We start from the raw sequence: 27,825 nt of genomic DNA, 5'->3' as shown, positions 1-27,825 counted from the left end.
ATAGGGCCAGTCCCTTTTTCCCTTAGGATGCACGACATTTCCACTTATGTGCTGGAGAAATGCCCGGGATTTCTGTTTTAGAAAAACTCAGCAGGTGTGGTAGGTCAGTAACAACAAAAAATCTGACCCTATAAAATGAAAATTTAAAAAAATCATATATATATATCTGCTGTGAAGTTGGGTAACCAGGGAGCAACACTGGGGCAAGGTTCTTTATTATCAGGAGTGAAGTGAGTCTGAGATTGCCCCATGTTCCACCTTACCTCTGGCTATTGGGCATAACTGACTCTTGCATTGAATACAGAGGAGTCCCCTGCTCCCGGGGATACCCTCAGGCATCAGGAAGAACTCAGGAAAGATACCTACCAAATGTCTTCCTGGAAATGGACAATTTTCTGGCAATTCTAAATGAGAAATGGGATGAGTTTTTCTCTGATGAATCTGTTGTACATTGTTACTATTCTTTCTCTTCTTTGTTCAGGATCACATCCCCAAAAAAGCAGATGTCCAACAGAAGCACCATCTCCGAGTTCCTCCTGCTGGCATTCGCAGACACGCGTGAGCTGCAGCTCCTGCACTTCACGCTCTTCCTGGGCATCTACCTGGCTGCCCTCCTGGGCAACGGCCTCATCCTCAGCGCCGTAGCCTGCCACCACCGCCTCCACACCCCCATGTACTTCTTCCTCCTCAACCTTGCCCTCCTCGACCTGGGATCCATCTCTACCACTATTCCTAAAGCCACGGCCAATGCCCTCTGGGACACCAGGGCCATCTCCTACCAAGGATGTGCTGCACAAGTCTTCTTTTTCGTCTTCTTCTTTGGTTCAGAGTTTTCCCTTCTCACTATCATGGCCTATGACCGCTACGTTGCCATCTGCAAGCCCCTGCACTACGGGAGGCTCCTGGGCAGCAGAGCTTGTGCCCAGATGGCAGCAGCTGCCTGGGGCAGTGGCTTTCTCAATGCTGTCCTGCACACGGCCACTACATTTTCCCTGCCCCTCTGCCAAGGCAATGCTGTAGACCAGTTCTTCTGTGAAATCCCCCAGATCCTCAAGCTCTCCTGCTCAGATGCCTACCTCAGGGAAGTCTGGGCACTTGTGTTTAGCGTTTCTTTAGTCCTTGGTTGCTTTATTTTCATTGTGGTGTCCTATGTGCAGGTCTTTATTGTGGTGCTGAGGATGCCCTCTGAGCAGGGCAAGCACAAAGCCTTTTCCACGTGCCTCCCTCACCTGACCGTGGTATCCCTTTTTGTCAGCACTGTCATGTTTGCCTACCTGAAGCCCTCCTCCATTTCCCCTGCATCCTTAGACATGGTGGTATCATTTCTGTACTCGGTGGTGCCTCCAACAGTGAATCCCCTCATCTATAGCATGAGGAACCAGGAGCTCAAGGATGGCTTGAAGAGACTGATGACTGGAGATGTTTCACAATCAAAAACATAGCCCATTTTTTTCTGCATATGACCCACAATACATTGCAGGCTCAAGGTTTGTTCTGTTATCTTGTTGTCATTTTTCTTACTCTGGAGAGCATCACCACCAGCTCAGAGATATACAGTGCATCGAAGGAGGTTCACCAATGGCTGGCCAGTCCACTGCTCATTGCTCATCTCATACAGGCTCCCTGGGAGGTAGGATGTCCAGGAGAAGAGCAGGGCCCCCTGAGGGTTCATGGGAGATGTATAAAAGGAATCCCATTGCTGCTGGTGCCAGCAGGCATATCATACACACAGAGAGAGATGAACAGGAGTGAGCACAAAAGCCATCAGCCATTCGTACAAGTCTCATGAAGGCCGGTGGGGCAGACAGTGTCACAAGGTTAAGTAACATTCCTTGGGAAGGCACCTGAATCCAGCTCTGAGATGTGCTTCCTTGAAGCAAGGTCCCTGTGACCACTCCTCATGCCTTGGGGCATCTCAGAGAAGGGCAGAGCAGGGCAAAGCACTGCAGGGCTGAGGTGCCTCCCAGCCTCTGGCAGTGGCTGCAGGAGCCAGAGGGACACTGCAGGCACTGCAGTGCACTGTGCGTGGTGTGCAAGGCAGAGACTCGTGTCTCGCAACAGTCCTGTGTGTATGAGGAGCGTGGAAGGCCAGCTCAGATGTGGACACCTCACAGAGCGCTGTCGTTGCCCTGTGTGACTCCAGAACCAACCCCCAGTGTCTCTGTGAGATTTCTGTAACCTCCCTCTCACAGGCTCATTACAGATACCCCTCTCTGCTATGTCACACTACCCTGCCTTTCTGGACCAGGCCATCAAGCGTTTGGATCAGAGAGATTTCTGGGGACTTGGAAAAAGCAGACAGCAAACTTGTCTTCAGGAAGCACAAGAAAAAGGACTGGGAGATTTGCAGTTGTCACCTCTGCCCATGGGAACGTGATGGAGAAAGTCCTGCCACAGGTGAAGCAGTAGGGGAGGGGAGAGAAGGGAATGTGGTGAATCTGGATTTGGCAAGGCCTTTTCCATAGTCTCCTGGAGTCTCCCTTTAGCCACATTGCTGATATTCACACTGAAGAAGGGGATGAAGTTGGGGGGTGGAGAAGTTGGCTGGACATTAGTAGTACAAAGTGCTCCTGCCAGCCAGTTACCAGCAGCGCCCTTCAGTCATGGGCACTTGGGCCAACACTGTTGACCCTTTTTTATCTCCCTTTATGTTGGCATGGAGCACTTTTCCCAGTCTTGATCTTTCCAACGTGAGTTGAAACAAAGGATCACTGAGTATTCTGAAACTCAATACCATGTTGTTGTTGTTGTTATTATTATTATTATTATTATTATTATTATTATTATTACTTTCCCTCTGAAGCACAATCACAGAATCATACAATGGTTGAGTTGGAAAGCACCTTGACGATCATCTAGTTCCAGCCCCCCTGCCATAGGCAGGGACACCACCCCCTAGATCAGGTTCCTCAGGGCCTCATCTAACATGGCCTTGAACACCCCCAAGGATGGAACATCCACAGTCTCAGCCACAGCATTCCACTCCCTGGAATGCAAGTCATCAAGCCCCATAGACTTGTACTTCTTGAGCTTCTTCAGGTGGCCTCAAATCTTCTCTTCACTTACAACAGGTGGGAATTTGCACCCCCAGCCACCAACTATGGGTTCAGGGAATGAAAGACTTGGGAAGCCTGACTGGCAGGGAAGACTGAGGCAAAGACGTTGTTGAGTCCCTCAGGCTTCTCCATGTCTGTCATTACCAGTTCACCCTTCTCATCCATCAGATGGGGTACAATCTCCTTGGCCTTTCTTTTATGAGCAAAGTACCTATAGGATCTCTTCCTGTTATGCTTTTCATCCCCAGATAAGCTGAGTTCCATCCATGCCTTGGCTTTCCTTATCCCATCCCTGTACATCCAAAACTGAAACATGTGAGAGGGCCTGGGAAAAGTAACCCTGGATCCACAGAAGCCATTTGGAAAACAAAACTTGTAGGTAGGAAGTGTGATTTTGTGGAGGTGCAGAGCTGATGGGCACATTGTGCAGGATGCGCCTAAAGACCTTTGTGTCCTTTTCCCTCCTGACTACAATGCCACTTCCTTCTCAGGAATGGAGGAGCTAACAGAGGTGAGACAGATACACTGAGATGGTAAATGTCATCAGAAAGCTGATCCCAGTAAGATATGGGGATGTCAGGAGCAGCAGTGAGATTATGGGGTGGGAAGAGGAGCATGACAGCAGAAATTAATGATTTCATAGAGGTAAGAGCATTCATGCAATGCCAGTAGTGCAGTAAGACTGACTTAAAACAGTCACATATGGCCCTTAACTTACTTGAAACAGTAATTTTATTCCCCAACCTAAATACTAATATAATACTCTGAAATGAAGCAGTTTTCTCTCTTGATTACCCTAATCCCTTCTGTCAACACTAACATTAAAACGCTCTATTTAACCCTAGACTTCTTGGCAGACCTAAAACATCCCTAAACCACAGAGCTTGTCTGTACCTTAACCACAGACCTGTCACCACAAGCAGAACACCAAACACTCCCACTAAAACTTTGCTTAATCTCTAACCCAGAAAGTGAAAAAGAGGTACCGAGGAGACGAGAGTGAGCTCAGCTCTGTCTCGGGATCTCATGGCCCAGCAGGAGGAATGTGACTGTGGCAGGGACTGTGAGGTCACTTCTGTCTCTGCACTTGATAGGGCAGCAGCAGGAATGTGTCACAGAAAGGGACTGGGAGGTCACTTGTGTCTGGAGGTGGCAGGTCAGCCTTGACTTCTCGCGGGGATCTGCACTTTTGGGCTGACATCTGGCAGTGGCCCTGCTAGGCCAGCAGAAGGCACCTGCTTGGCATGCTGACTGGGGGATCCCCTCTGCCTCCAGAGCCAAGAGGACCCAGGCAGAAAGAAGGCCCCCAGATGGGTTGTCCTGTCCCTTCTGCTTGAGTCCATGAGTGGGCAGCAGCAGGCACAAGGCTTGGCTGTGTCTCCACAAGAAGCTGCAAGGCCAGCAGCAGGCCCATGGCTTGGAAGATGCTGGTGAGTATCTATAATCAGACCCTAGCTTTGTGTTTCAAGGAACATCTGGTGAGGGTTCATGAGACATTGGTAAAGTGATGGAAATTCTGGGATGAGAGCAGGGTGGTGAACAGAGTTGGGTGTCTGCAGACTTCCAGGAAATAGGACAAAGTGTGGGACAGCATAGGAAAGCGTGTAGAGGAAAAGACAGAGGTTGCTGGTAAAAAGGGAAGGCCCCAACAGTCCTGACGCTTTGCCTAGAGCTTTTGAGAAAACGAGATATAGTTATTGCAGTGCAGCCTCTTTGCTTCCTTGCAACCCTGTGCAGAGGCAGGGTGGTGTCATACAAGTTTTCCTCTCATGGCATCACACTGCCCACCACATTCCTCAGACCCCCAAGAAAAGTCCTGAGCCAGACAGGGGGGTGCAGGATCTCACCTCACAGTGGCTGGGGTCAGGCTTTGGACCTTTTGCTTCACCAAAACCAAACAAGACTTTTCTCATCACAGTGCTTTGCCTGTCTAATCATAGCCTCCAATTATCTGCCCTAAGCAGTCCCTGGGGAGGCTTTGTTAGTAACAGCCCTCAGTGGGGCCCATTGATACTCCAAGTCACTTCAGCTTTTCCTTTTGAATTTGCTTTTTAACTCAGTTGCATCATTCTCCTCTCAGTACCCAACTTTCATTGACTCAGCACCAAAACATACAATGGAACTCATTAAAACACAGAAAGTCCTAAGGAGCCATGTCTCTCCCAACATTTTCTTCAAGTCTTCAAGACTTGATCAGCTAATTGGAGAGCTTTCATGTTGTAGTTAAGGGGGAAGATTTCAAGGAGTATCTAATAAAAATCTTTCTTCATTTTAAAGGCTGAATTTTGTTGTGTTTCAGTTTAGAGCATCATTCTCCTGGTTATATTGGTCTAGGGTTTCTCCTTTGAAGCCCTGCTTAGGTGGGAAGAACAGGGGTTTTCCTATTTCAAAACAAACAACAGGAAATCATGCTGCAATTTTCAAAAAAAAAAAAAAAGTTCAAGTTCCTTATTTTGTTGCCTCCTGTGATGTTTACCTTCCCAAAAGGATGACTGTACATGATGTATTTTACAGTGATTAATAGGAAATTTTAAGTAATTGTGTTAATATTAATCCATTTCATACTAATTCAATGATAAACGAGGAGGGTCTTACTAAGGAAACCATTAGACAGACTGCTGAGAGATGGGCGACCTTGAACTCACTGAAATTCCAAGCAGCAACTGGGTCACTGAGAGTGGTCTGAATGATTAAAGGGTAAGAGGGGGGCAAACCAGGAGAATGATGGGAAGTGCATAGGTCCAGACAGGCAGCTGGAAAGGGGACATTCAGCAGGGTCTATGTAATCAAGATGAGTTTTGTGCCTGGAAGATGAGGGAGGGAGCACACCATGATAGAAAAGCAATGACAATGCAACTACAGGTGAACACCAGTATTTCTTCTCCTGGGATGAATATGCATCCTGAAAAATCACATTTCTTCATGATAGAAATTACACTTCACATGAGACATTTTACAGAAAGGATTGAGTCTTTTGAGCTGATGAGTTGTTGCTTTATTATTCAAGTACTGAAAAAAAGACTGGGTATTCTGGCAGAGCTTTGCTGTCTGACCATAAGCAACCAGGGAAAACCTCCAGTGGCCCCGTTGTGTTTGAGGCACTTCCCCGGAGCAGCAGATGTCAGAAAAGACCTGCAGGATGCCAGAGCCCTTTGGGAAAATCAGGTGGAGCCAGGTGGAGTTCCCAAGGCACCTCCACTGCCAGCAGTGGTCTTTGTCCCTGTAACTGCAGCCCAGTCCAGCACAGCAACACCCCTTCAAAGACAAACCTCTTCTTCAGTGGGTTCCTTGGATTGACCTAGATTTGAAATGGCCATTGGAAACCTGAGATACTCTCCCTTATTCCTTCTAGCCATGTGAACATCCGTTTACCTTCCTGGGTCATCTTTAGCAAACTCAGGCTGGTAAGTATAAATATAGCATGCTTGAAATGGCTGAGGCAGAACACATCCACTTGCCCCACTTTGGAAATGACCCCCGTCCAACTAAAGTTTTGAAAGCAAAAAATGTGGAATGACCCTGCAGGTCAATGTGCAGAGTAAGCGAAAGTTACACATATTGTGCTGGAGTAGTAGAAGGCAAAAAGCATTGCATTGTGCCTCAGAATAATCAAGGAGACCTAATCCAGTTCATCCATGAGGAAAAGCAGAGAGAAGGACGTTGAGTTTGGCCTGACATGAAGAAGGTTGTGAATCACTGGTGAAGGAACCAGCATTTATGCCATCACCCATGTGAATTACACAAGCACCACTGCACCTAATGGTAACCTGTCCGCCCCGGCTTGGTATTCCCACAGGGCAGGGGAAAGGGAGCCGACAGCCAAGGGACATATCTGAGTGTGGAAGGTGGGGCCCAGCAGAGACAAGGAGCCAAACCCGGGGCCAGGCGGGTGGCAGAGCCCCATGCCCCATGCAGGGGCTGGCTGGGGGTTCCTGCTGCTGCAGCCAGCACACGCAGCATGGCAAGAGGAGGGCTCCCTGCACATCACAGGGCATAGTCTGGCCTCGCAGGGGCTCTTCCTGACATCCCTGCAGCTCCTGGCAGGCTGCGGTGAGGTGCCCCTGAGCCTTCCCTCCTGTGCTCCCAGGGCACATGGCTGCCTCCTGCCCAGCTCACTGCCCACCATGAACGTCCAACACAGCTGCTTCCCAAGCTGGGCCTTGCCCAGGGTCAGTCTCCTGCAGGGGCAGAAAATGGCCCTTGTCCTGGTGGCTTTTTATGAACTTCCTGTTCTCTTCTCATCCTTGATCTCTTTTTACTGAATACAGAGGCCTCGGTGACCATTTTGGTTCTGACTAATACCAAGAAAACATGTCTACTTCATCTCTGTCTGCTGCTATGAGCTGTCTGTGAGACATGGATTTGCTCTCAGATCTTTTCCTCTGACAGTCTCAGCAATGCCCGGTGATTGGACAAGACATGGGAATTGCACACAGGAAACCACTTTTACTGTGAGCAAGATCAAGACCTGGATCATGTTTCCAATACCAAGCACTCGATCAGGTTTCCCCCAAAGTGGGGGAGTCCTCCTCAACTGGAGATACCCCAAACCCAACTGGAAATGGGCCTGTGCTGCCTGGTGTAGGTGTCCATGCGTGGCTAGTGGGGGTGGCTAGATGGGCTTTGGAAGTCCCCTCCAAAGGCTGCAGGGAGGGAGTGCCTTCCAGGGCGGAAAGGGCAGCCCCAAAGGAGGACACCAGGGCTTTCCACCACGTTGCAGCAGGGATCTTCATCCCACAACCACTGCTGTACCTGAGAAGAGTTTATGAGAAATGAGATCCACAGAAACTGCCTACCTGCTGGTTCCTTTATTTAGTTAGCTACAAAGAGCTTAACAGCACCTCTACATGAGGTCTTTGGATAAGAAGAAAAGGTAGAAGGAGATAGAGGAAAAAAAATATCTTAAATTTATAAAATGAAATTATAAAATTATTTAAAATATTGGTATGAAATTGAAAAGGATGAACATTTTTTGAAATAGATGAACAAAGCTGTTTCTGCCTTGTCCAGGTATACTTCAGGGAATCAGATGCAGAAGACCAGTTCCTTTTTGAAATACTGAATATTGCAATAACATCCTCAGTGCCTCCTTGAGCTCTTTCTTCCTCATGCTGTAGATGAGGGGGTTCAATGCTGGAGGCAGCACTGAGTACAGAAATGACACCACCACATCCAGGGATGGGAAAGAGATGTAGGGGGGCTTCACATAGGCAATCATGGCAGTACTGAAATACAATGAGACCACGGCCAGGTGAGAGAGGCATGTGGAAAAGGCTTTGTGCCAACCCTGCTCAGATGGTATCCTCAGCACTGCCCTGAAGATCTGCACATAGGACAGCACAATGAAAACAAAACGACCAACACCTAAGCAACCACTAACCAGAAGAATGCTGACTTCCATGAGTTAAGCATCTGAGCAGGAGAGCTTGAAGATCTGGGGGATTTCACAGAAGAACTGGTCCACAGCATTGCTGTGACAGAGGGGAAGTGCAGGAGCTGCAGCTCGTGCGTGTCTGCGAATGGCAGCAGCAGGAACTCCGTGATGGAGATGACATTGGATATCTGTTGTTTCTGGTCATGAGGTCCTGTACAAGGAAGACAAAGGCAGTGATAATGTACCACAGACATATCTGAGTAAAACCCTTTCCATTTTCTCATTTAAAATCACCAAAAGATTGCCCATTTCCAGGCAGGTATTTTGAAGCTCTCTTTCATTGATTCTGCCTGAGAGTGTCTCTGGGAGCAGGGGACTCCTCTGTGGGCAATGGAAGAATCAGTCCTGCACTACAGCCAGAGGGAGTAGCATGGTAGCAATATGGTAGGAACATGGTAGGATCATGGGGTAGTGTCAGATTAACTTTACTGCTGATACCAAAGAGATTTCCCAGTTTTGCTCCTAGTTCACCCTACTGCAGAGCAGACGTTTGGAGATTTAGATATGTAATTATTTGTTTTGTGGTTTTTGTTCTAGCTGCCCCACCACACCGGAGAACTGTTTCTAAGGCATAAATCCTGGGCATTCTGCTGCACTCAAAGTAAAACCTTGTGGATCCTCAGAGACAAAGAGACTGTGCCTCTAGTGCAGTGTCTCTCAGAGACGACAGCCAGCCTCTCCATCAGTGCTGGTCTCAGCTGCCCTGTGAGAGCTGCAGGAAAGTTGTACTCAGTTGTTCATCTGAAAAGAACCTGAACACTGCTGAGGGCAGAGAAATCCAGGCTCAAAATGCCCATCTCCACACCCCTCACCTTGTCCCCGTACTCACCTTTCCCCAAACACTCCGAGGGCACACCACTGCCTCTGAAACCCCCATCCCCAGCCAGCCTGGGAACAAGACCAGCAGCAGCACGGCCAGCTGGAGAAGCCAGCAGGAATGCCAGCGTGCTGCTGCCAGGGGAGGCAAGGCCAGGGAGGGACAGACGGACACTCAGCAGACCCTCCTGTGCTGCAGCTCTGCCTGCAGAGGAGGCAGCTCATGCTCATTGCAAATGATCTGTGCTCACCTCAAGTCAGCAGAGACCTCCAAAAGACAGGGCACTGGTCACTGGAGGATTTGCGGCACCAAAAGATCAGCTAGGATAAAACCTGAGAGGACCACAAAGATGATGTTGGTGGAGTCTATGGGCTGAAGTGTGGGAAGGGACTTTATGAAGTTCATTGATTAAATATTGATCTCTCACTGCAATGTTCTAGGAGTCTCAGTCTGCAGTACAAACCTGACCACCTATTACCATGAAACCAGCCTCTGCTCTACCGCAGGTATCTGCAAGCACAGGCTACAGAAAATGTCTTGCCTTTCAGGTAGCCCCTGCCTTGGTCTTCCTGTTGAAAAATCCAATCATAAATGCCATTCTCTAAAGCATTTTCTACTCCTTTCTGGAGAAACAGAGAGACCCACCCTGCCAGATGCTATCAGCCATCGGATGTGCCAGCTGTACAAGACCCCTTTGGCAACCCCACCTGCAGTGCCCTGCTGCCAGAGCCTCACGGTGTCAAGAGCCTGCAGATGTGTCCTGCCACACGCTGCCCTCTGTTGTTGCGCTCCTCAGTGCCTCCAAGCCCTCTCTCCTTCTCTCCTCTCCCCGTGCCAGCTGCGGTCAGAGGTCAAAACTGAAATGCAGCAAAATTCAGTCGTTAAAAATGGAAAATATTTTTTATTAGCTGCTTTTTGAAATTTTCTTCCTTAAGTACGCCATGCAAGCTCTGTAATTAGCTATACAAGGCATTGAAGAAACTATTGAAGATATGTTAGGAGTTTCTGCATTTTAATGAGTTCCATGGTGTATTTTGGTGCTCAGTCTATGAAGCTCAGGTACTGAGAGGAGAGTGATGTAACCGCTTGAGCAAGTAAAGTCAGAAGGAAAAGCTGAAGTGACTTGGAGTATTAATGGGCCCACTGAGGGCTGTTACTAACAAAGCCTCCCCAGGGCCTTGTTAGGGCAGATAATTGGAGGCCATGATTGCAGACAGACAAAACACTGTGCTGAGAAAAGTCTTGGTTGGTTTTATCGAAGCAGAAGGACCAAGGCCTGACCCCTGGAACTGTGAGAGGACACCCCGCACCCCCACATCTGGCTCAAGACTTTTCCTGGGGTCTATGGGATGTGGTGGGCAGTGTGATGCCATGAGAACAACACTGGTGTGACACCTCCGAGGTGCTGCACAGGACTGCAAGGAATCAATGAGGCCTCATCACAATGACTATAACATACATGTATCTCCTCATAAGGTCTAGCCGAGGGGACAGAAATTTCAGGGCTGTTGGGCCTGCCATTTCTACCAGCACCCTCTGCCATCCCCTCTACAGGCTTTCCTATCATGTGCCACAGTCTGACCTATTTCCATGAAGTCTGGAGACATCCATCTCTGTTCACCATCTTGCTCTCATTCCTTGCTTTCACCCATGTCTTGTCAGCCCTCACCACCTGTTCCTTGAAACACAAAGCCAGGGTCTGATCAGAGGGTGACCTCTGGCACCACAGCACGACCCTTTGAGGGACATTTCTTCCTCCTTGTAGACAATGCTTAACTTCCAAGGTGCACTGTGTGGAAGTTTTTTCTTCTGCTCTTTCCTACTACCACAGATAGCTCCATCATGGTGGAAACCACTCCTGAAGTAGGCATCCCAACCCAGCAGGCTCCTTGCGGCCTCTCAGCCAACCAGACACAAGTCACCTCAGCAGCAGCTTCCAAGCCAGGGCCCTGCTGCTGGCCTTGCAGCTTCTTGTGGAGACACAGCCAAGCCTTGTGCCTGCTGCTGTCCACTCATGGACTCAAGCAGAAGGGACAGGACAACCCATCTGGGGGCCTTCTTTCTGCCTGGGTCCTCTTGGCTCTGGAGGCAGAGGGGATCCCCCAGTCAGCATGCCAAGCAGGTGCCTTCTGCTGGCCTAGCAGGGCCACTGCCAGATGTCCGCCCAAAAGTGCAGCTCCCAGGGAGAAGGCAAGGCTGACCTGTCCCCTACAGACACAAGTGACCTCACAGTCCCTTTCCGTGACAGGTTCCTGCTGCTGGCCTATCAAGTGCAGAGACAGAAGTGACCTCACAGTCCCTGCCACAGTCACATTGCTCCTGCTGGGGCAGGAGATCCTGAGGTAAAGCTGAGTTTTCTCTAGCCCCCTTGGTACCTCTTTTTCAATTCTGTGTTAGAGATTAAGCAAAGTTTTATTGGGATTGTTTCATGTTCTGCTTGTGCTGTCAGGTCTGTGGTTAAGGTATGGATAAGCTCTGTGGTTTACAGGTGTTTTACATCTGCCAGGGAGTCTAGGGTTAAATAGAGCATTTTAATGTTAGTTTTAAGGGAAGGGATTACGGTTATCAAGAGAGAAAATTGATTCCTTTTAGAGTGTTGTAGTAGCATTTAGGTTTAGGGATTAAAATTACTGGTTCAAATAATTAAGGGCCATATGTGGCTTTTTTAATTCATTGTTACTGCAGTATTGGCATTGCAGGAATGTTTTTACCTCTATGAAACCATTAATTTCTGCTGGCCATGCTCGTCTTCCCACACCAAAATCTCATATGTCTCTTGTCCAGGCTGCTTCTGACCTCTCCATATCTTATTGGGATCAGCTTTCTGATGACATCCGTGATCACATAGTATCTGTCTCACCTGTGTTGGCTACTCCATTCCTGAGAAGGAAGTCGTATTGTACTCAGGAGAGTAAAGGACACAAAGGTCTTTGTGCCCTTTGCCATGATCTGGCAAGATCATGGAAATGATCCTCCTGGAATCAATGTCAAGGCACATGCAAGACAAAGAGGTGATCTCAGACAACCAGCATGGCTTCACCAAAGTCCAAATTGTGCCTGACCAATGTGATGGCTTTCTACAATAGAGTGACCACATCAGACAACAACAGAAGACAAACCAATGTCATCTACTTGGACTTTTGTAAGACCATTGACACTGTCCCACATGACATCCTGATCTCCAAATTAGAGAGATATGCATTTCTTAGGTGCACCATTCAGTGGATAAGGAGTTAGCTTGAAGGTCACACCCAGAGAGTGGTGCTCAATGGCTCTATGTCCAAGTGGAGGCTGGTGATGAGTCTTGTACCTCAGGGGTCTGTCCTGGGACTTGTACTGTTTAATATGACGTAGACAGTGAGATCGACATTGATATTTCTACGCTTGTAGCCCAGAAGGCCAACAGCATCCTGGGCTCCATAAGCAGAGGAGTGGCCAGCAGGTGGAGGGAGGTCACTTCTACTTCTACTCCTTGTACTCTGCCCTTGTGAGGCCCCACTTGGAGTCCTGCATCCATAACTGGGGCTCCCAGCACTAGAAGGGTGTGGGTCTGTTAGAACAAGTCCAGAGGAGGGCCACAAAGATGATCAAGGGGTTGGAGCATGTCTCCTATGAAGAAAGACTGAGAGAGCTGGGGCTGCTCAGCCTGGAGAAAAGAAGGCTCAGGGGTGACTTCTTTGTGGCCTTTCAGTACTTAAAGGGAGCTTATAAAAAGATGGAGAGTGACTCTTTGCTCAATTAGATAATGATAGGACAAGGGTGAATGGTTTTAAGCTAAAAGGGGGGAGATTTAGATTAGAGGTTAGGAGGAAACTCTTCACTCAGAGGGAGGTGAGGCACTGAAACAGGTTGCTGAGAGACCTTAGGGATGCCCGATCCCTGGAGCTGATCAAGAGCAGGTTAGATGATGCCCTGGGCAACCTGATCTCATGGGGGACATCCCTGCTTATTGCCAGGGGGCTGGAACTAGGTGACCTTTAAGGTCCCTTCCAACAGGAGCCATTCTCTCATTCTATGGTCTCACGAGCTCTACTTCAAGCATGACTCCCATCCCATCAGCCTTCCTGTGGTCTCTCACCTGACCAGAACAGAAGGTGCCTCACCATCATCTTCAATTCCAAGTGCATGCTTCTGCCGTTTACAATCCCTATCTGTGCCACATTCCTCCTGCTTGTCCATTAGCTCCACGGACAGAAGTGACCTCCCAGCCTCCTTCACCGCCATGTGCCTCCTGCAGGCCCACCAGATCCTGAGGCACACCTGACCTCATCCCAGCTTTCCCAGCCAGCTCCTCCTTGTGGCCTCTGATCTGATCACATACCTGTCACCTCACATGCCTCTTCCAATGCCATGGGACTGCTGCAGGACCTCACAGTCCCTGCCCTGCCCCAAGGAGACAAACAGCTGAAGTTAGGGATAGGAGTGAGGTTGAAGCTGAGATGTGCTGTGTGCATGCTGGAGGGCTTTGGGGGTTAGATGATCAGGTTAATGTTTAGGGATTAGAGGTCACCCTCCAGGGTCAAGGGAATGGCAAAGCATCGAGGGAGGGATTGGTGTTTTGCTCAAGGATCCTGCTCAAGGTTTAGGATAAGGGCAAGCTTTGAGGACTTCAGTTTAGGTCTGGTTTGGGGGCTAAGGCTGAGGCTGGCATTTTATTCCTTGATTAGGCTTTATCATTCTTCTGCTTGCCCTCCTATTAGCAGATGAGTTTGACATCTGTCATTTCCAAGTTCTGAGGAATGTCTTTGATCCATCTGTCCTTTCCAAGGTCTTTGAGATAGGTCTTATGATGACATCTGCAGATCCACTTGAACTTCTCTCACCCTTCCCATACCACCTCTAGGCAACCTGAGGACTGACTGGGAGGATGGTGGTTTAGGAAAGGGCTTCATGAAGATCTCCGAGGAGGGCTGTATTTGGGCTTCTCACAGACAGTGATGGCAGTATCTTAGAAAACAGTGACACTCGTGAGGACAGAAGAGCAGGTGGATAAGGCCTTGGCCTGCCAATACAGGACACACACACACCTGAAAACTGCATGAGAGGGAAGAGGAAGATTGGATCCAAAATGTAGATTATGAAAGCAAAGACCGTGAGTATCACCTTTGCACTGCAGAACAGCACCAGCAGTGGGGCAAAACCACAGAAGATATCTATGACACTGGGGCCACAGAAGAATAGCTGGGAGGAGAAGAAATAATTCCTGTACATGACAGAAATCCCCTGGTTCATGTACAGCTGCCTTCTGGAGTCAGACCTTCCACTTCTCGAGCCTTGCAGAGAACAGGGATGGCATACAGCCCAGGGCTGACCGTAGGGCATGGTCTCCAGAAGGAAGCACGGCATCTGCAGGTGTTTGTGTCAGGCACAAGCACAGTGTTGAGGGTGTTCCACATCCCAGTCTCCATGCTGGTCATGTGAGAGAGGAAGAAGAGATTTGTGTATGGGTAGAGGATCTTCCATGTGTGTTACTGGGAAAACTCAACAAATGCTGTCTTAGTGTCCAATTCCCTTCTTGGGAAACCTTTTAGAGCATTCAGTTCCCCCCTCTCTTGTTAGGACACATTCAGAGGGGTGAAATGATCCCTGTCAGTCGTGGCTGAGGTGTCCTGCCATGCAGTGGGAACACAATAAGAGTTAAGGGCGGGAAATATTTGTTCTCATGTTTGACAATCAAACTTTAAGAGCATAAAATCAGTCTCTCCGAAATTCATCTAGGAGCAGACAGTGATGACTTCAGTCTGCTTTAACCACCACACCCCAGCAGAGACCCTGCTGCCTTGGGGAGCTGTCAGCCCTGAGGCCTTGGGGACACCTCAAGGGAGCCCAAGGGCACAGAGCAAGTGATGCCATGGTCGGGTGCTGTGCTGCTGAGCTGGGCCGGGCTCCTGGTCCCAAGGGGAGCTCCTGGCAAGCGCTGCAGAGAGACATGCTCAGGAGCAGCTCCTCTGCACAGCGCAGCAGGGCTGGGGGCTCTGACCGCAGCTGGCACACAGAGAGGAGAGAAGGAGAGAGGGCTTGGAGGCACTGAGGAGCACAACAACAGAGGGCAGCGTGTGGCAGGACACATCTGCAGGCTCTTGACACCGTGAGGCTCTGGCAGCAGGGCACTGCAGGTGGGGTTGCCAGAGGGGTCTTGTACAGCTGGCACATCCGATGGCTGATAGCATCTGGCAGGGTGGGTCTCTCTGTTTCTCCAGAAAGGAGTAGAAAATGCTTTAGAGAATGGCATTTATGATTGGATTTTTGAAAAGGAAGACCAAGGCAGGGGCTACCTGAATGGCAAGACTTTTTCTGTAGCCTGTGCTTGCAGATACCTGTGGTAGAGTGGAGGCCGGTTTCATGGTAATAGGTGGTCAGGTTTGTACTGCAGACTGAGACTCCTAGAACATTGCAGTGAGAGATCAATATTTAATCAATGAACTTCATAAAGTCCCTTCCGACACTTCAGCCCAGAAACTACACCAACATCATCATTGTGGTCCTCTCAGGTTTTATCCTAGCTGATCTTTTGGAGCTGCAAATTCTCCAGTGACCAGTGCCCTGTCTTTTGGAGGTCTCTGCTGACTTGAGGTGAGCACAGATCACCTGCAATGAGCATGATCTGCCTCATCTGCAGGCAGAGCTGCAGCACGGGAGGGTCTGCTGAGTGTCCGTCTGTCCCTCCCTGGCCTTGCCTCCCCTGGCAGTAGCACACTGGCATTCCTGCTGGCTTCTCCAGCTGGCCGTGCTGCTGCTGGTCTTGTTCCCAGGCTGGCTGGGGATGGGGGTTTCACATGCCCATGGAGTGAGCACTCCGTGTGCTTGGAGGAAGGGGAGTACAGGGACTGGTTTAGGGGTCTGGAGATGTGCACTTTGAGCCTGGATTCCTCTGCTCTCAGCAATGTCCAGGTTCTTCTCAGGTCAACCTCTGAGTAGAACTTTCCTGCAGCTCACACGAGGTGGCTGAGACCAGCACTGATGGACGGATTCTCTGTCCTCACTAAAGGACACGCTACGCTATAGGGACAATCCCTTTTTCTCTTAGGATGCACAAAGTTTCCCATTAAGTGCAGGAGAAAAGCCCAGGAATTCTGTTTTAGAAAAGCTCAGCTGGTGTGGTAGGGTAGCAACAACAAAAATCTGACCCTATGAATTAAAAATTAAAAAAATCCATATATATATATCTGCTCTGAAGTTGGGTGACCTGGGAGCAACACTGGGGCAAGGTTCTTTGATACCAGCAGTGAAGTGAGTCTGAGATTACCCCATGTTCCACCTTTCCCCTGGCTATTGGACATAACTGACTTTTCCATTGCTCACAGAGGATACCTGCTCCCAGGGATACCCTCAGGCATCAGGAAGAACTCATGAAAGGGACCTGCCAAATGTCTTCCTGGAAGTGGACAATTTTCTGACAACTTTAGATGGGAAATGGGATGAGTTTTTCTCTGATAAGTCTGTTGCACATTATTACTGTTCTATGTAATATATGTCTATGTGCAGGAACGCATCCCCCAAAATGCAGATGTTCATCAGCAGCTCCATCACTGAATTCCGCCTGTTTGCATTCGAAGACATGTGTGAGCTGCAGCTCCTGCACTTCGCACTCTTCCTGGGCATCTACCTGGCTGCCCTCCTGGGCAACGGCCTCATCCTCAGCGCCGTAGCCTGCCACCACCGCCTCCACACCCCCATGTACTTCTTCCTCCTCAACCTCGCCCTCCTCGATGTGGGCTGCATCTCCACCACTCTGCCCAAAGCCATGGCCAATGCCCTCTGGGACAACAGGGCCATCTCCTATCAAGGATGTGCTGCACAAGTACTTTTTTTAGTCTTCTTTTTTATGCAGAGTTTTCCCTTCTCACCGTCATGGCCTATGACCGCTACGTTGCCATCTGCAAGCCCCTGCACTACGGGAGCCTCGTGGGCAGCAGAGCTTGTGCCCAGATGGCAGCAGCTGCCTGGGACAGTGGCTTTCTTATTGCTGTCCTGCACACGGCCAACACATTTTCCCTGCTCTTCTGCCACAGCAATGCTGTGGACCAGTTCTTCTGTGAAATCCCCCACATCCTCAAGCTCTCCTGCTCAGGTACCTACCTCAGGGAAGTTTTGTCTCTTGTGTTTAGTGTTTTTTTAGGCTTTCGTTGTTTTGTTTTCATTGTGGTGTCCTATGTTCAGATCTTCAGGGCAGTGCTGAGGATTCCCTCTGAGCAGGGCTGGCACAAAGCCTTTTCCACGTGCCTCCCTCACCTGGCCGTGGTCTCCCTGTTTGTCAGTACTGCCATATTTGCCTACCTGAAGCCCCCCTTCATTTCCTCGCCATCCCTGGACTTGGTGGTTACACTTCTCTACTCGGTGGTGCCTCCAGCTCTGAACCCCCTCATCTACAGCATGAGGAACCAGGAGCTGAAGAATGCAGTGAGGAAACTGTTTCCATATGTTCTTCTTAAGCATCCACGATGTGTTCAGAAGATGTATTCTTAATAATATGCAAATATTTTTATTCACATTATATTGTATCATTTTTATCATTACAAGTGTTATCATAACATTGTCATTAATAATAATCCTAACAGAAATCAAAGGATATTTGGGAAAATGATAGAACATTTTAAAAATTACTTTTCTCTGTTAATATTTTAACAATATTTTGTTTTTTTTTTTATAACATATTTATCAGCATTCTGAATGTTACATTTTGTGTTAGTTTTTACCGTATCTAATGTACACACAGATCCAGGCTTCCTAGGTAGATAAAGACAATAAAGAAGTCAGCAGAAATTCATTGGTCTCAGTATCCCTCTCTTGCCATCTTCTCTGGAGCTGGGGGAGCAGCCCCAGCATGCAGGAGGGGCTCAGGGCCAAGAGCCCAGCTGACACATGCAGGAGCAGCCCATGGTGGCCCTCGGGGCTGCCCCTTCCTGCCCGCTGGGCTCTGCCTCTCTGCTGCCTTCGGGTTGGGGCTGCTGCTTCCCTGGAGCCATGGCCATGACCAGCAGCAGGACGTGGCCTTGTCACTGCTGGTCCCTTTGGCTTCCTCATTGTTCTCTTGTGCTTTCACATTCAACTAAGTCTTGAGATCTCATGTATCTTGCTGACAATCTTGTTGTCTATACAGTGGCATCTCTTTCATTGCACAGCTCTTCCAAATCTGGTGGAAGGAATATACCCAAGGAACTGCTGCATGAATGGGCCTCTTGCTTTTTGGGGCTTCACCGTGGATCAGAATCTCAGAGTGTTCAGTGTAGTGCTGGACTGGGAGCTCCCTTCTTGGCTGGCCATGGCTCAGCAAACAATAACTGGCCTTGACTGGCCTGGGACTGTCCCCATGGTGCTTAGTCTGATGGCAAATGGCATGCTGGAGAGGAATGTGGAGCTGTGGCAGGGAGGTGGGGAGAGGTGGGCAGGAGCTGAGCTGGGCTGGGCAGTGCCCGGCAGAGGGCAACAGCAGCGTCAGGGAGCGGTGGCAGCATGCAGGGGAGGGCTCCCAGCAGGGCTTGGTGCTGCAGAGCCAGGGATGCAAGAAGGGAGCCCAGAGCTGCAGGGGCAGGGGAGAGGAGGTCGAGGGCCAGGGCGGTGCTGCAGGGGCAGGGAGCTCAGCATGGCCCTTGCAGCCCCCTGCCCTGGGCCTGCCTCTGCCCATGGGCTTGGCCCCGGCCTTGGCTCCGCTGGCAGGAGCGCTCTTGCCATGCGCTTCCTGGCCTCCCCTCGCCTGTGCACAGCTGCTGCCCACTCAGGCTGCTGCCACAAACGTGTCCTCAACAGCAGCACCACCCCTTGGGCTGCTTCTGCTGGCCTCCCCCACCCAAGTGCCTTGACTCCTTGTCTCTGCTGGGCCCCGTCTTCCCCACCCAAATATGTCCCTCGGCTGTCAGTGCCCTCTCCTCTGCCATGGTGGGACATGCTTTCCAGTGGGCCATCTACCAGACACCGTAATGAATACTATGAGCAGGACTAGAGGGGTCTTCCTTCCAGACAGGGGGAAGCAGGGAGGAAAAGGACAGTCGGGTTTACTGGACTGGGTATATTAGATGGCCTGGCACATCAGTCCCACCAATGTATCAGGCTCTACTGGACACAGGTACACTGGGTGCCCTAATGCCATCAAGCTAGAAAGAGGTAGAACCCACCTATATTTTTCAAGTGACAGGGGAATCCCAGCAGTTAACTGTACTGGAGGCTGAAGTGAGTCTAACTGGGCAGGAATGGCACAAGCACCCTAATGGGACTGGCCCAGAGATATCATCTTGTGTATCCTCAGCATAGACTGCTTCGGGAGAGGGTACTGCAAAGTTCCAAGAGGGCACCACCAGTGGGGTTTTGGGATATCTGCCTTGTGAAAAGAGCTGCCCAGTCAATAGCTACTCTGTTGACTGGGCAGCTCTTTTCACATTACTCAGTTTAATTTTCCGTGGCTGGAAGGGGACAATTTCCCCAAGATCATGGGTACAACTACAGCCACTTGAAGAAATATTTTCTTTAGTTTTCATTCTGAGTTTTCCACAGAAAACCCAAGAGAGACCATGGATGTCCAGTTTTCTAGTAAGATTCAGGCTGAATTTCTCAGGTTCCAATGGTCGTTTTGATATTTTATTTTATTTTATTTTATTTTTATTTTTTTATTTTTTTTCCCAAAGAACCCCTGACTTGTGTGAGAAAGGGTTTCACGTGCTGGGTTGGGCTGCAGTTATGGGGACAAAGACCACTGCTGGCAGCAGAGGTGTCAGACCTCCAGATTCTGCTTTTCCTCCTGATAAAGGTCTCCAAAGAAATCCCCCTGGATCAATAGCAATAGGAGAATGATGCTCAAAACTGAAATGCAGCAAAATTCAGCCTTTAAAAACAAAACACATTTTCACTAGGTGTTTTTTGAAATCTTCCTTAACTACGTCTTGCAGGCTCTGCAATTAGCTGCACAAGGCATGAAGGCTTGAAGACAACTGTGGAAAAGATGTTAGCAGTTTCTGCATTTTAATAAGTTCCATGGTGTATTTTGGTGCTCAGTCTATGAAGCTCAGGTACTGAGAGGAGAGTGATGTAACCACTTTACTTGCTCAAGTCAGAAGGAAAAGCTGAAGTGACTTGGAGTATTAATGAGCACCACTGAGAGCTGTTACTAACAAAGCCTCTCCAGGGCCTTGTTAGGGCAGATAATTGGAGGCCATGGTTACAGACAGGCAAAGCACTATGCTGAGAAAAGTCTTGGTTGGTTTTAGTGAAGCAGAAGAGCCAAGGCCTGACCCCTGGAACTGGGAAAGGAGATCCTGCACCCCCACATCTGGCTCAAGGCTGTTCCTGGGGTCTGTGGGCTGTGGTGGGCAGTGTGATGCCATGAGAACAACACTGGTGTGACACCTCCGTGGTGCTGCATGGGGTTGCAAGGAATCAATGAGGCCTCATCACAATAAATATAACATACATGTATCTCCTCATAAGCTCTAGCCGAGGGGACAGAAATTTCAAGGCTGTTGGGCCTGCCATTTCTACTAGCACGCTCTGCCTTCTCCTCTGCAGGCTTTCCTATGCTGGGCCACAGTCTGACCTATTTCCTTGAAGTCTGCAGACACCCATCTCAGTTCACCAACTTGCTCTCACAGTTTGCTTTCACCCATTTCTCGTCAGCCCTCACCAGCTTTTCTTTGAAAAACAAAGCAAGGGTCTGATCAGAGAGTGACCTCTGGCAAGACAGCACGACCCTTTGAGAGACACATTTCTTCCTTCTTGTGGCCAGTGCCAACCTTCCACAGCACTTTGTTGCATTTTTTTCTCTCCTGCTCTTTTCTACGACCAAAGAAAACTCCATCATGTTGGAAACCACTCCTGAAGTAGGCATCCCAACCCAGCAGGCTCCTTGCGGCCTCTCAGCCAAGCAGACACAAGTCACCTCAGCAGCAGCTTCCAAGCCAGGGGCCTGCTGCTGGCCTTGCAGCTTCTTGGCTACACACAGCCAAGCCTTGTGCCTGCTGCTGCCTAGCCATGGACTCAAGCAGAAGGGACAGGACAACCCATATGGGGGCCTTCACACACAGACACACACACACACACACAATTTCTAGGTTGGAAGAGACCTCTAGATCATCGAGTCCAACCTCTGACCTCTTTCTGTCTGGGTCCTCCTGGCTCTGGAGGCAGAGGGGCTCCCCCAGTCAGCACGCCAAGCAGGTGCCTTCTGCTGGCCTAGCAGGGCCACTGCCAGATGTCAGCCCAAAAGTGCAGTTCCCAGGGAGAACTCAAGGGTTACCTGCCACCTACTTCAAGCAGAAGTGACCTCACAGTCCCTTTCTGTGACACATTCCTGGTGCTGCCTTATCAACTTTAAGGGACGAACAGATAAATGGGATGCCGTTGTGGGAATCTATTACAGACCACCCGGCCAGGACGACAATGCCAATGAATTATTCTTTGCAGAACTAAGAGATGCCTCGAGATCAACTCCTCTTGTCCTTATGGGAGATTTCAACTTGCCCGACGTCAACTGGGATCACCACACAGCTGTCACGAGCAAGTCCAGAAAGTTCATAAAGCACCTAGATGATCTCTTCTTGGTGCAGGTGCTAAGGGAGCCAACTAGGAAAGGTGTTCTCCTTGGTCTGTTGCTGGAGAACAGGGAGGGTGTTGTGGGAGACGTGGCAATTGGTGCCTGTTATAAATGGCTCAGGATTCAAATTAATCTGCCTCCATGGTTACGTCAGACAGGCTGCAGGGTCCTAATGTCCGCCCCTCTGCTCTGCGCTGACTCGCCTCACGGTGAGAGTCGACTGCCGGTGTCCACTGACGCCTCTGATCTCCCGTAGCAACTCGATCTCGGATGTTCTGCAATTACTTCAATTTCCCCGCGTTTTGCAGCTTCTGTCAGGTCTATTCTTTGTCTCTCAGAGCCGTCCGTGGCTCTGCAGCGTCCCAGGGCTCTCTCCGTCCAGCGGTAGTCCCTCCGTAGTTTCTCTGGTCTCCCAGCGCCGCTCCAGTCTCTCGGCGCCGCTCCAGTCTCTCGGCCTGTTCAGGTCTCAGCGAGTCCAGGTCTCGGCCTGTGCGGGCCTCATATGTTGCAGGAAGCACAGCCGAAAGCACCAGTAGAGTCAGATCATGCTCCTGCCTTGTTCTTGTCACAGTCAAAACATTTAAGAGCAAAAATAGGATACACGAGATACACAAGATACACCGGGCCCATATATTAGGCACCACCACTCAAACTTGGATAAAACAGCACTTCTTTTCAGTCTGTCAAGCACTTTGTTCATCTCTGCCCACTCCCCTTGCGGAGAGTACAGAACCACGGATCGGAACTCTGCACTCGCTTTGCAGCAACGCTGCGTCTCACTCACACAGCACAATCGCACACGGAGGCCTCCAGCACATCTCATTCATACTACAGGAATATAATTTAGAATGATAACCAACCAAACCAACCAAACAAGTATTGTCTCTGACTGTGTTCTTCGTGAAGTGACTTGTAACACTTTGTTTCAAACCCTTACACTTACACAAATACTTTCAACACAAAATACATACATAAAAACACATACAATTATTAACACTCCAGTTAGTATCCCTCCAGCAGCTGAAAACATACCGTTTGTCTGCAGTTTCGGGAGATCTTTGCTCCTGCGGTGAGCAGCTGAGAGTGGAGTCCCCTCCGAGCAAAACGCTCAGGGTGCACCTAGGGGTGTCCACGCTGCAGCCGATCCCACAGCCGAGCAGAGTGTCTCCTGCCTGGCTCACCAAAATGACTCACAGAAAGCTGACTCCACAATCCGTAAGATTGTAAAGTAGGTATGTTTACTCAGTTCCATGCAGCACGGGGCGGGTAGTCCCACCAAAGTCGTACACGCCTAACATGGCAAATTGCTTTAGTAAAGAGTTACATATACATAAACATTCCTATACATATACATATTCCTAACCTGTCCCTTTGTGAACAGTCCTCCTTATCTCAGACCCCTTGATTAAAATCTGAACCATGAGGTTGTTTTTGATCTGGTTCTCGGGGTCCGAGAGGCTCCTGTTATCTGGTGGTATAAGTGCAGGCACAAATGCAGCACATATTCATTCTTAATCAATTGCTCTCTAATTTCTAATTCCATTGTTTCAGCTTGCTCTTTTCCGGATCCACAGGTATTCTACTATTAATGTTTAAAGCCTGACAGACCCCGTCCTCCGTGGATCAAAATACATGGGGTCTTAAGGGTTCTTTTGGTCATTCTATCATATAATACTGGATCATTTTCAATTTACTCTTTAATTTTCTGGGGCCCCTATTGTTCCAATTTCTAATCATTATTCATAATGGACTTTTTGGTCATATATCTGGTAATTTGCTCCCTTTCTGGTCTTTGGTCTTCGATTTTATCTGACCCATCCGGGAATTTTACTAGTGGCAATTCCCACAGCCCTTGGTTGCCCCCAGTGAGAGTGTCTTGCAGGGGGTTTAGGACCTATCACCCACCCACGTATCACTCCATTCACCAGCCCAGCCCCCTCCGACAGGAGATTAGAACTGGTGAGAAAACAAAAAGACCTCCACGCTGACTTTAGAAGACTCAGTTACACTCTCACACACAAACACTAGCAAACGCACCTTTACCCAACCGGACGGTATCTTACGAATCAGTCATCTTCATCCAGAATCCAACTGGACGGTATCCACAAGCATCTCTGCTGTCTTCGTCTGGGATCGAACCAGACGGTATCCACAAACGACTGTCGTCTTCATCCGGTTCGATCCCGGACACCGGAATCCAACTGAACAGTATCCAAACGACCCTGTCGTCTTCATCCAGATCTTCGCGCACAGAATTACGGGCAAAAAAACAGCCGGCAAGGGAGCTCAAAAAAAATCAAATTCTTTGCTTACCTCTATTCAGGTTCAGGATGGCATTAGTCCTGATCTGACTCAAACAGGAGCCACCAAATGGTGGGGCGCCTCTCCTAGATTAAGTCAGAATTCAGGAACTATAGCCATCCCGGACGAGCCCCCAAACTGTTATAAATGGCTCAGGATTCAAGTTAGGATTAAATAAAAAAATAGGATTTATTGAAAGAATATAAAGGAATAGAGGTAAGCAAACAGCGCTGGGTGCACCGGGAGTCTCCGCTCCACCAGGACACACACCAGTTACATCAAGCAGCTGATTTTTATGCTCCTAGACTAATACATATTCATTACTACTTCTAAAAAAATAGATTATTAAAATTAGCTTCCGGGGTGCAGTCCCTCCTACTGGAGCATGTGCAGTCTCCTCTGGGGGTCTCCTCTGGGGGTCTCTGGGGGTCTTTCATGCTGAAGGCTCGTAGTCTTCCTCTCCCCCTTTGTACTTACTTGGCACCATACCAAGTTTATAGAACATTCTCTTCAAGTCTTGTCTCCCAGCTGTCCTTCAGCTTCTTTCTCCTTCCTCTTTATCTCTCGGCCCCCCCTAACCAGATACCAAAGATCCGCATAGTATCCCATAACAGTCACTAGTTGTTATCAGTTGTTCTGAAACTTCCAGACACACGAGTAATTAAAACATTCTTCCCCAGCCATTCACAGACACATCTATAGCCGTGTTAGAAATAGAAGTCCGGAATAACAAAAGCAAACAGGTTCATAAATTTAAGAAGTGATAAATTGACTAGAATGAGGGGGAGACTGGGACACACTGCATCTGTGGTTCAAGAATTAAATTGCCAGTGCAGGGCCCAGAGGCAGACAGGATTCAAACAGAATTGTTCTTTATGGACACGAATTGTTAAAACATTCCTCACAGGGGCAAACCCATCTGGGCTGCTGCATTGTGCAAGATATTGCTGCTCGGGTAGAGAACCTGGCTGTAAAGGTACGCCATGTAGATGCTCATGTGCCCAAGAATCGGGCTACTGAAGAACATCAAAACAACCAGCAGGTGGATCAGGCTGCTAAGATTGAAGTAGCTCAGGTGGACCTGGATTGGCAGCATAAAGGTGAATTATTTACAGCCCGATGGGCGCATGACACCTCAGGCCATCAAGGTAGAGATGCAACATACAGATGGGCTCGTGATCGAGGGGTGGACCTGACCATGGATGCTATAGCACAGGTTATTCATGACTGTGAAACATGTGCTGCAATCAAGCAAGCCAAACGGTCAAAGCCTCTTTGGTATGGAGGACGATGGCTGAAATATAAATATGGAGAGGCCTGGCAGATTGATTACATCACACTCCCTCAAACTCGCAATGGCACGCGCCACGTACTTACAATGGTGGAAGCAACCACCGGATGGCTGGAAACATATCCTGTGCCTCATGCCACCGCCCGGAACACTATCCTGGGCCTTGAAAAGCAAGTCCTATGGCGACATGGCACCCCAGAAAGAATAGTCAGATAATGGGACTCATTTCCGAAACAACCTTATAGACACTTGGGCCAAAGAGCATGGTATTGAGTGGGTGTATCACATCCCCTATCATGCACCAGCCCCCGGGAAAGTTGAACGATACAATGGACTGTTAAAGACTACATTGAAAGCAATGGGCGCTGGGACATTCAAGAATTGGGACACGCATTTGGCAAAGGCCACCTGGTTAGTCAATACTAGGGGATCTGCCAACCAAGCTGGACCTGACCAATCAAACCTGTTACGTACTGTAGATGGGGATAAAGTTCCTGTAGTGCATGTAAGAAATATGCTGGGTAAAACAGTCTGGGCTACTCCTGCCTCAGGAAAAGGCAAACCTATTGGTGGAATTGTTTTCGCTCAGGGACCTGGATACACTTGGTGGGTGATGCAAAAGAACGGAGAGGTCCGGTGTGTACCTCAAGGGGATTTAATACTGGGTGAGAATAGCCCATGAACTGAATTGTACCATGTTAATTACTATATAATACTGTATGTTACCACTACTATGACTACTATATACCCTACAGGAAAATGGTGACTAATTAGAATGTATGGAAAAGAGTGTAACCTGAGTATGACATAAATGGTATGGAATAAGGGGTGGATAGATGTCCTGGTTTCAGTTAGAACAGAGTTAATTTTCTTCCTAGTAGCTGGTAGAATGCTGTGTTTTGGCTTAGAATGAGAAGAGTGCTGATAACACCCCGATGTTTTAATTGTTGCAGAGCAGTGCTTATACCAAGCCAAGGACATCTCAGCCTTTTGCTCTGTCCTGCCAACAGGCAGGCTGGGGGTGCAGTAAGAGCTGGGAGGGGACAGACCCAGGACAGGTGACCCAAACTAGCCAAAGGGGTATTCCATACCATCTGACGTCATGCTAGACAATACATAGGGGTGGCTAGCCAGGGGAGGGGGGCCGGACTGCTTGGGGTTAGGCTAGGCATCGGTTCGCGGGTGGTGAGCAATTGCATTGTGCATCACTTGTTTGTACATATTATTATTAGTAGTACTATTATAATCATTGTATTATTATTATAATTGTTATTATTATTATTGTTATTATTATTCTCCTGTCTTATTAAACTGTCTTCATCTCAACTCACGGGCTTCACTTTCCATTTCTCTCTCCCGTCCCAGAGAGGGAGTGGGGAGGTTGAGCGAATGGCTGTGTGGTGTTTAGCTGCCGGCCTGGTTAAACTATGACCCAGTGGCAGGGACTGTGAGGCTACTTCTGCCTGTGCATTTGATAGGGCAGCTGCAGGAAGGTGTCACAGAAAGGGACTGTGAGGTCACTTGTGTCTGGAGGTGGCAGGTCAGCCTTGACTTCTCCCTGGGATCTGCACTTTTGGGCTGACAGCTGCCAGTGGCCCTGCTAGGCCAGCAGAAGGCACCTGCTTGGCATGCTGACTGGGGGATCCCCTCTGCCTCCAGAGCCAGGAGGACCCAGACAGAAAGAAGGCCCCCAGATGGGTTGTCCTGTCCCTTCTGCTTGAGTCCATGAGTGGGCAGTAGCAGGCACGAGGCTTGGCTGTGTGTAGCCAAGAAGCTGCAAGGCCAGCAGCAGGCCCCTGGCTTGGAAGATGCTGCTGAGATGATTTGTGTCTGGTTGGCTGAGAGGCCGCAAGGAGCCTGCTGGGTTGGGCTGCCTACTTCAGGAGTGGTTTCCACCCTGATGGAGCTTTTTGTGGTAGTAGGAAACAGCAGGAGAGGAAAAACTGCCACAAAGTGCACCATGGAAGGTTGGCACTGGCTACAAGGAAGTAGAAATATCCAGGGGAACAACTGGTCTTGCTGCTAGAGTCTAAGGCAAAGAAGGCGTTAAGTGTCTCAGCCTTTACCTTATCTCTAGATCATTAACAGATTTCCCCCATGTCCAATGAAGGATGATGATTCTCCTCAATCCTCCTCTACTTAAAGTATTTCTATAAGCAGTGTTTATTGTCTTTGACAGTAATAGACAGATGGAGCTCCAGCTGGGCTTTGGCCCTTTGAACTTTGACCTGCACAGCCCCATAACATTCAGGACCCAGCTCCAGACAAACTGACAGCATGCATGAGAAGGAAGAACAGAAAAAGTAGAATCTGGCAGCCTTCCACCCACTGTTTTTCTGTGACTCTGTGTTGCAGTTCCATTCAAGTGATTACTCCTGTATTATCCAAACTTTCCTGAAGTCCTGA

The 27,825-nt window shown here is 49.0% G+C and overlaps 1 protein-coding gene across 1 annotated transcript; it reads left to right on the top strand.

Moving 5' to 3' along the window:
- Window positions 1–503: 503 nt before the first annotated feature.
- On the top strand, window positions 504–27,825 carry LOC311216295 (uncharacterized protein; the record flags this gene model as incomplete). Its single annotated transcript, XM_084297841.1, is given in 4 exon segments — window positions 504–1,421; window positions 16,815–17,130; window positions 17,133–17,707; window positions 27,775–27,825. Coding segments are annotated over 4 exon segments (1,860 nt in total).

This window comes from Netta rufina (assembly GCF_964035555.1).
Source record: "Netta rufina genome assembly, chromosome: 18".
NCBI classification, from domain to species: Eukaryota; Metazoa; Chordata; class Aves; order Anseriformes; family Anatidae; genus Netta; species Netta rufina.
This window is presented reverse-complemented; position numbering and strand designations above follow the sequence as displayed.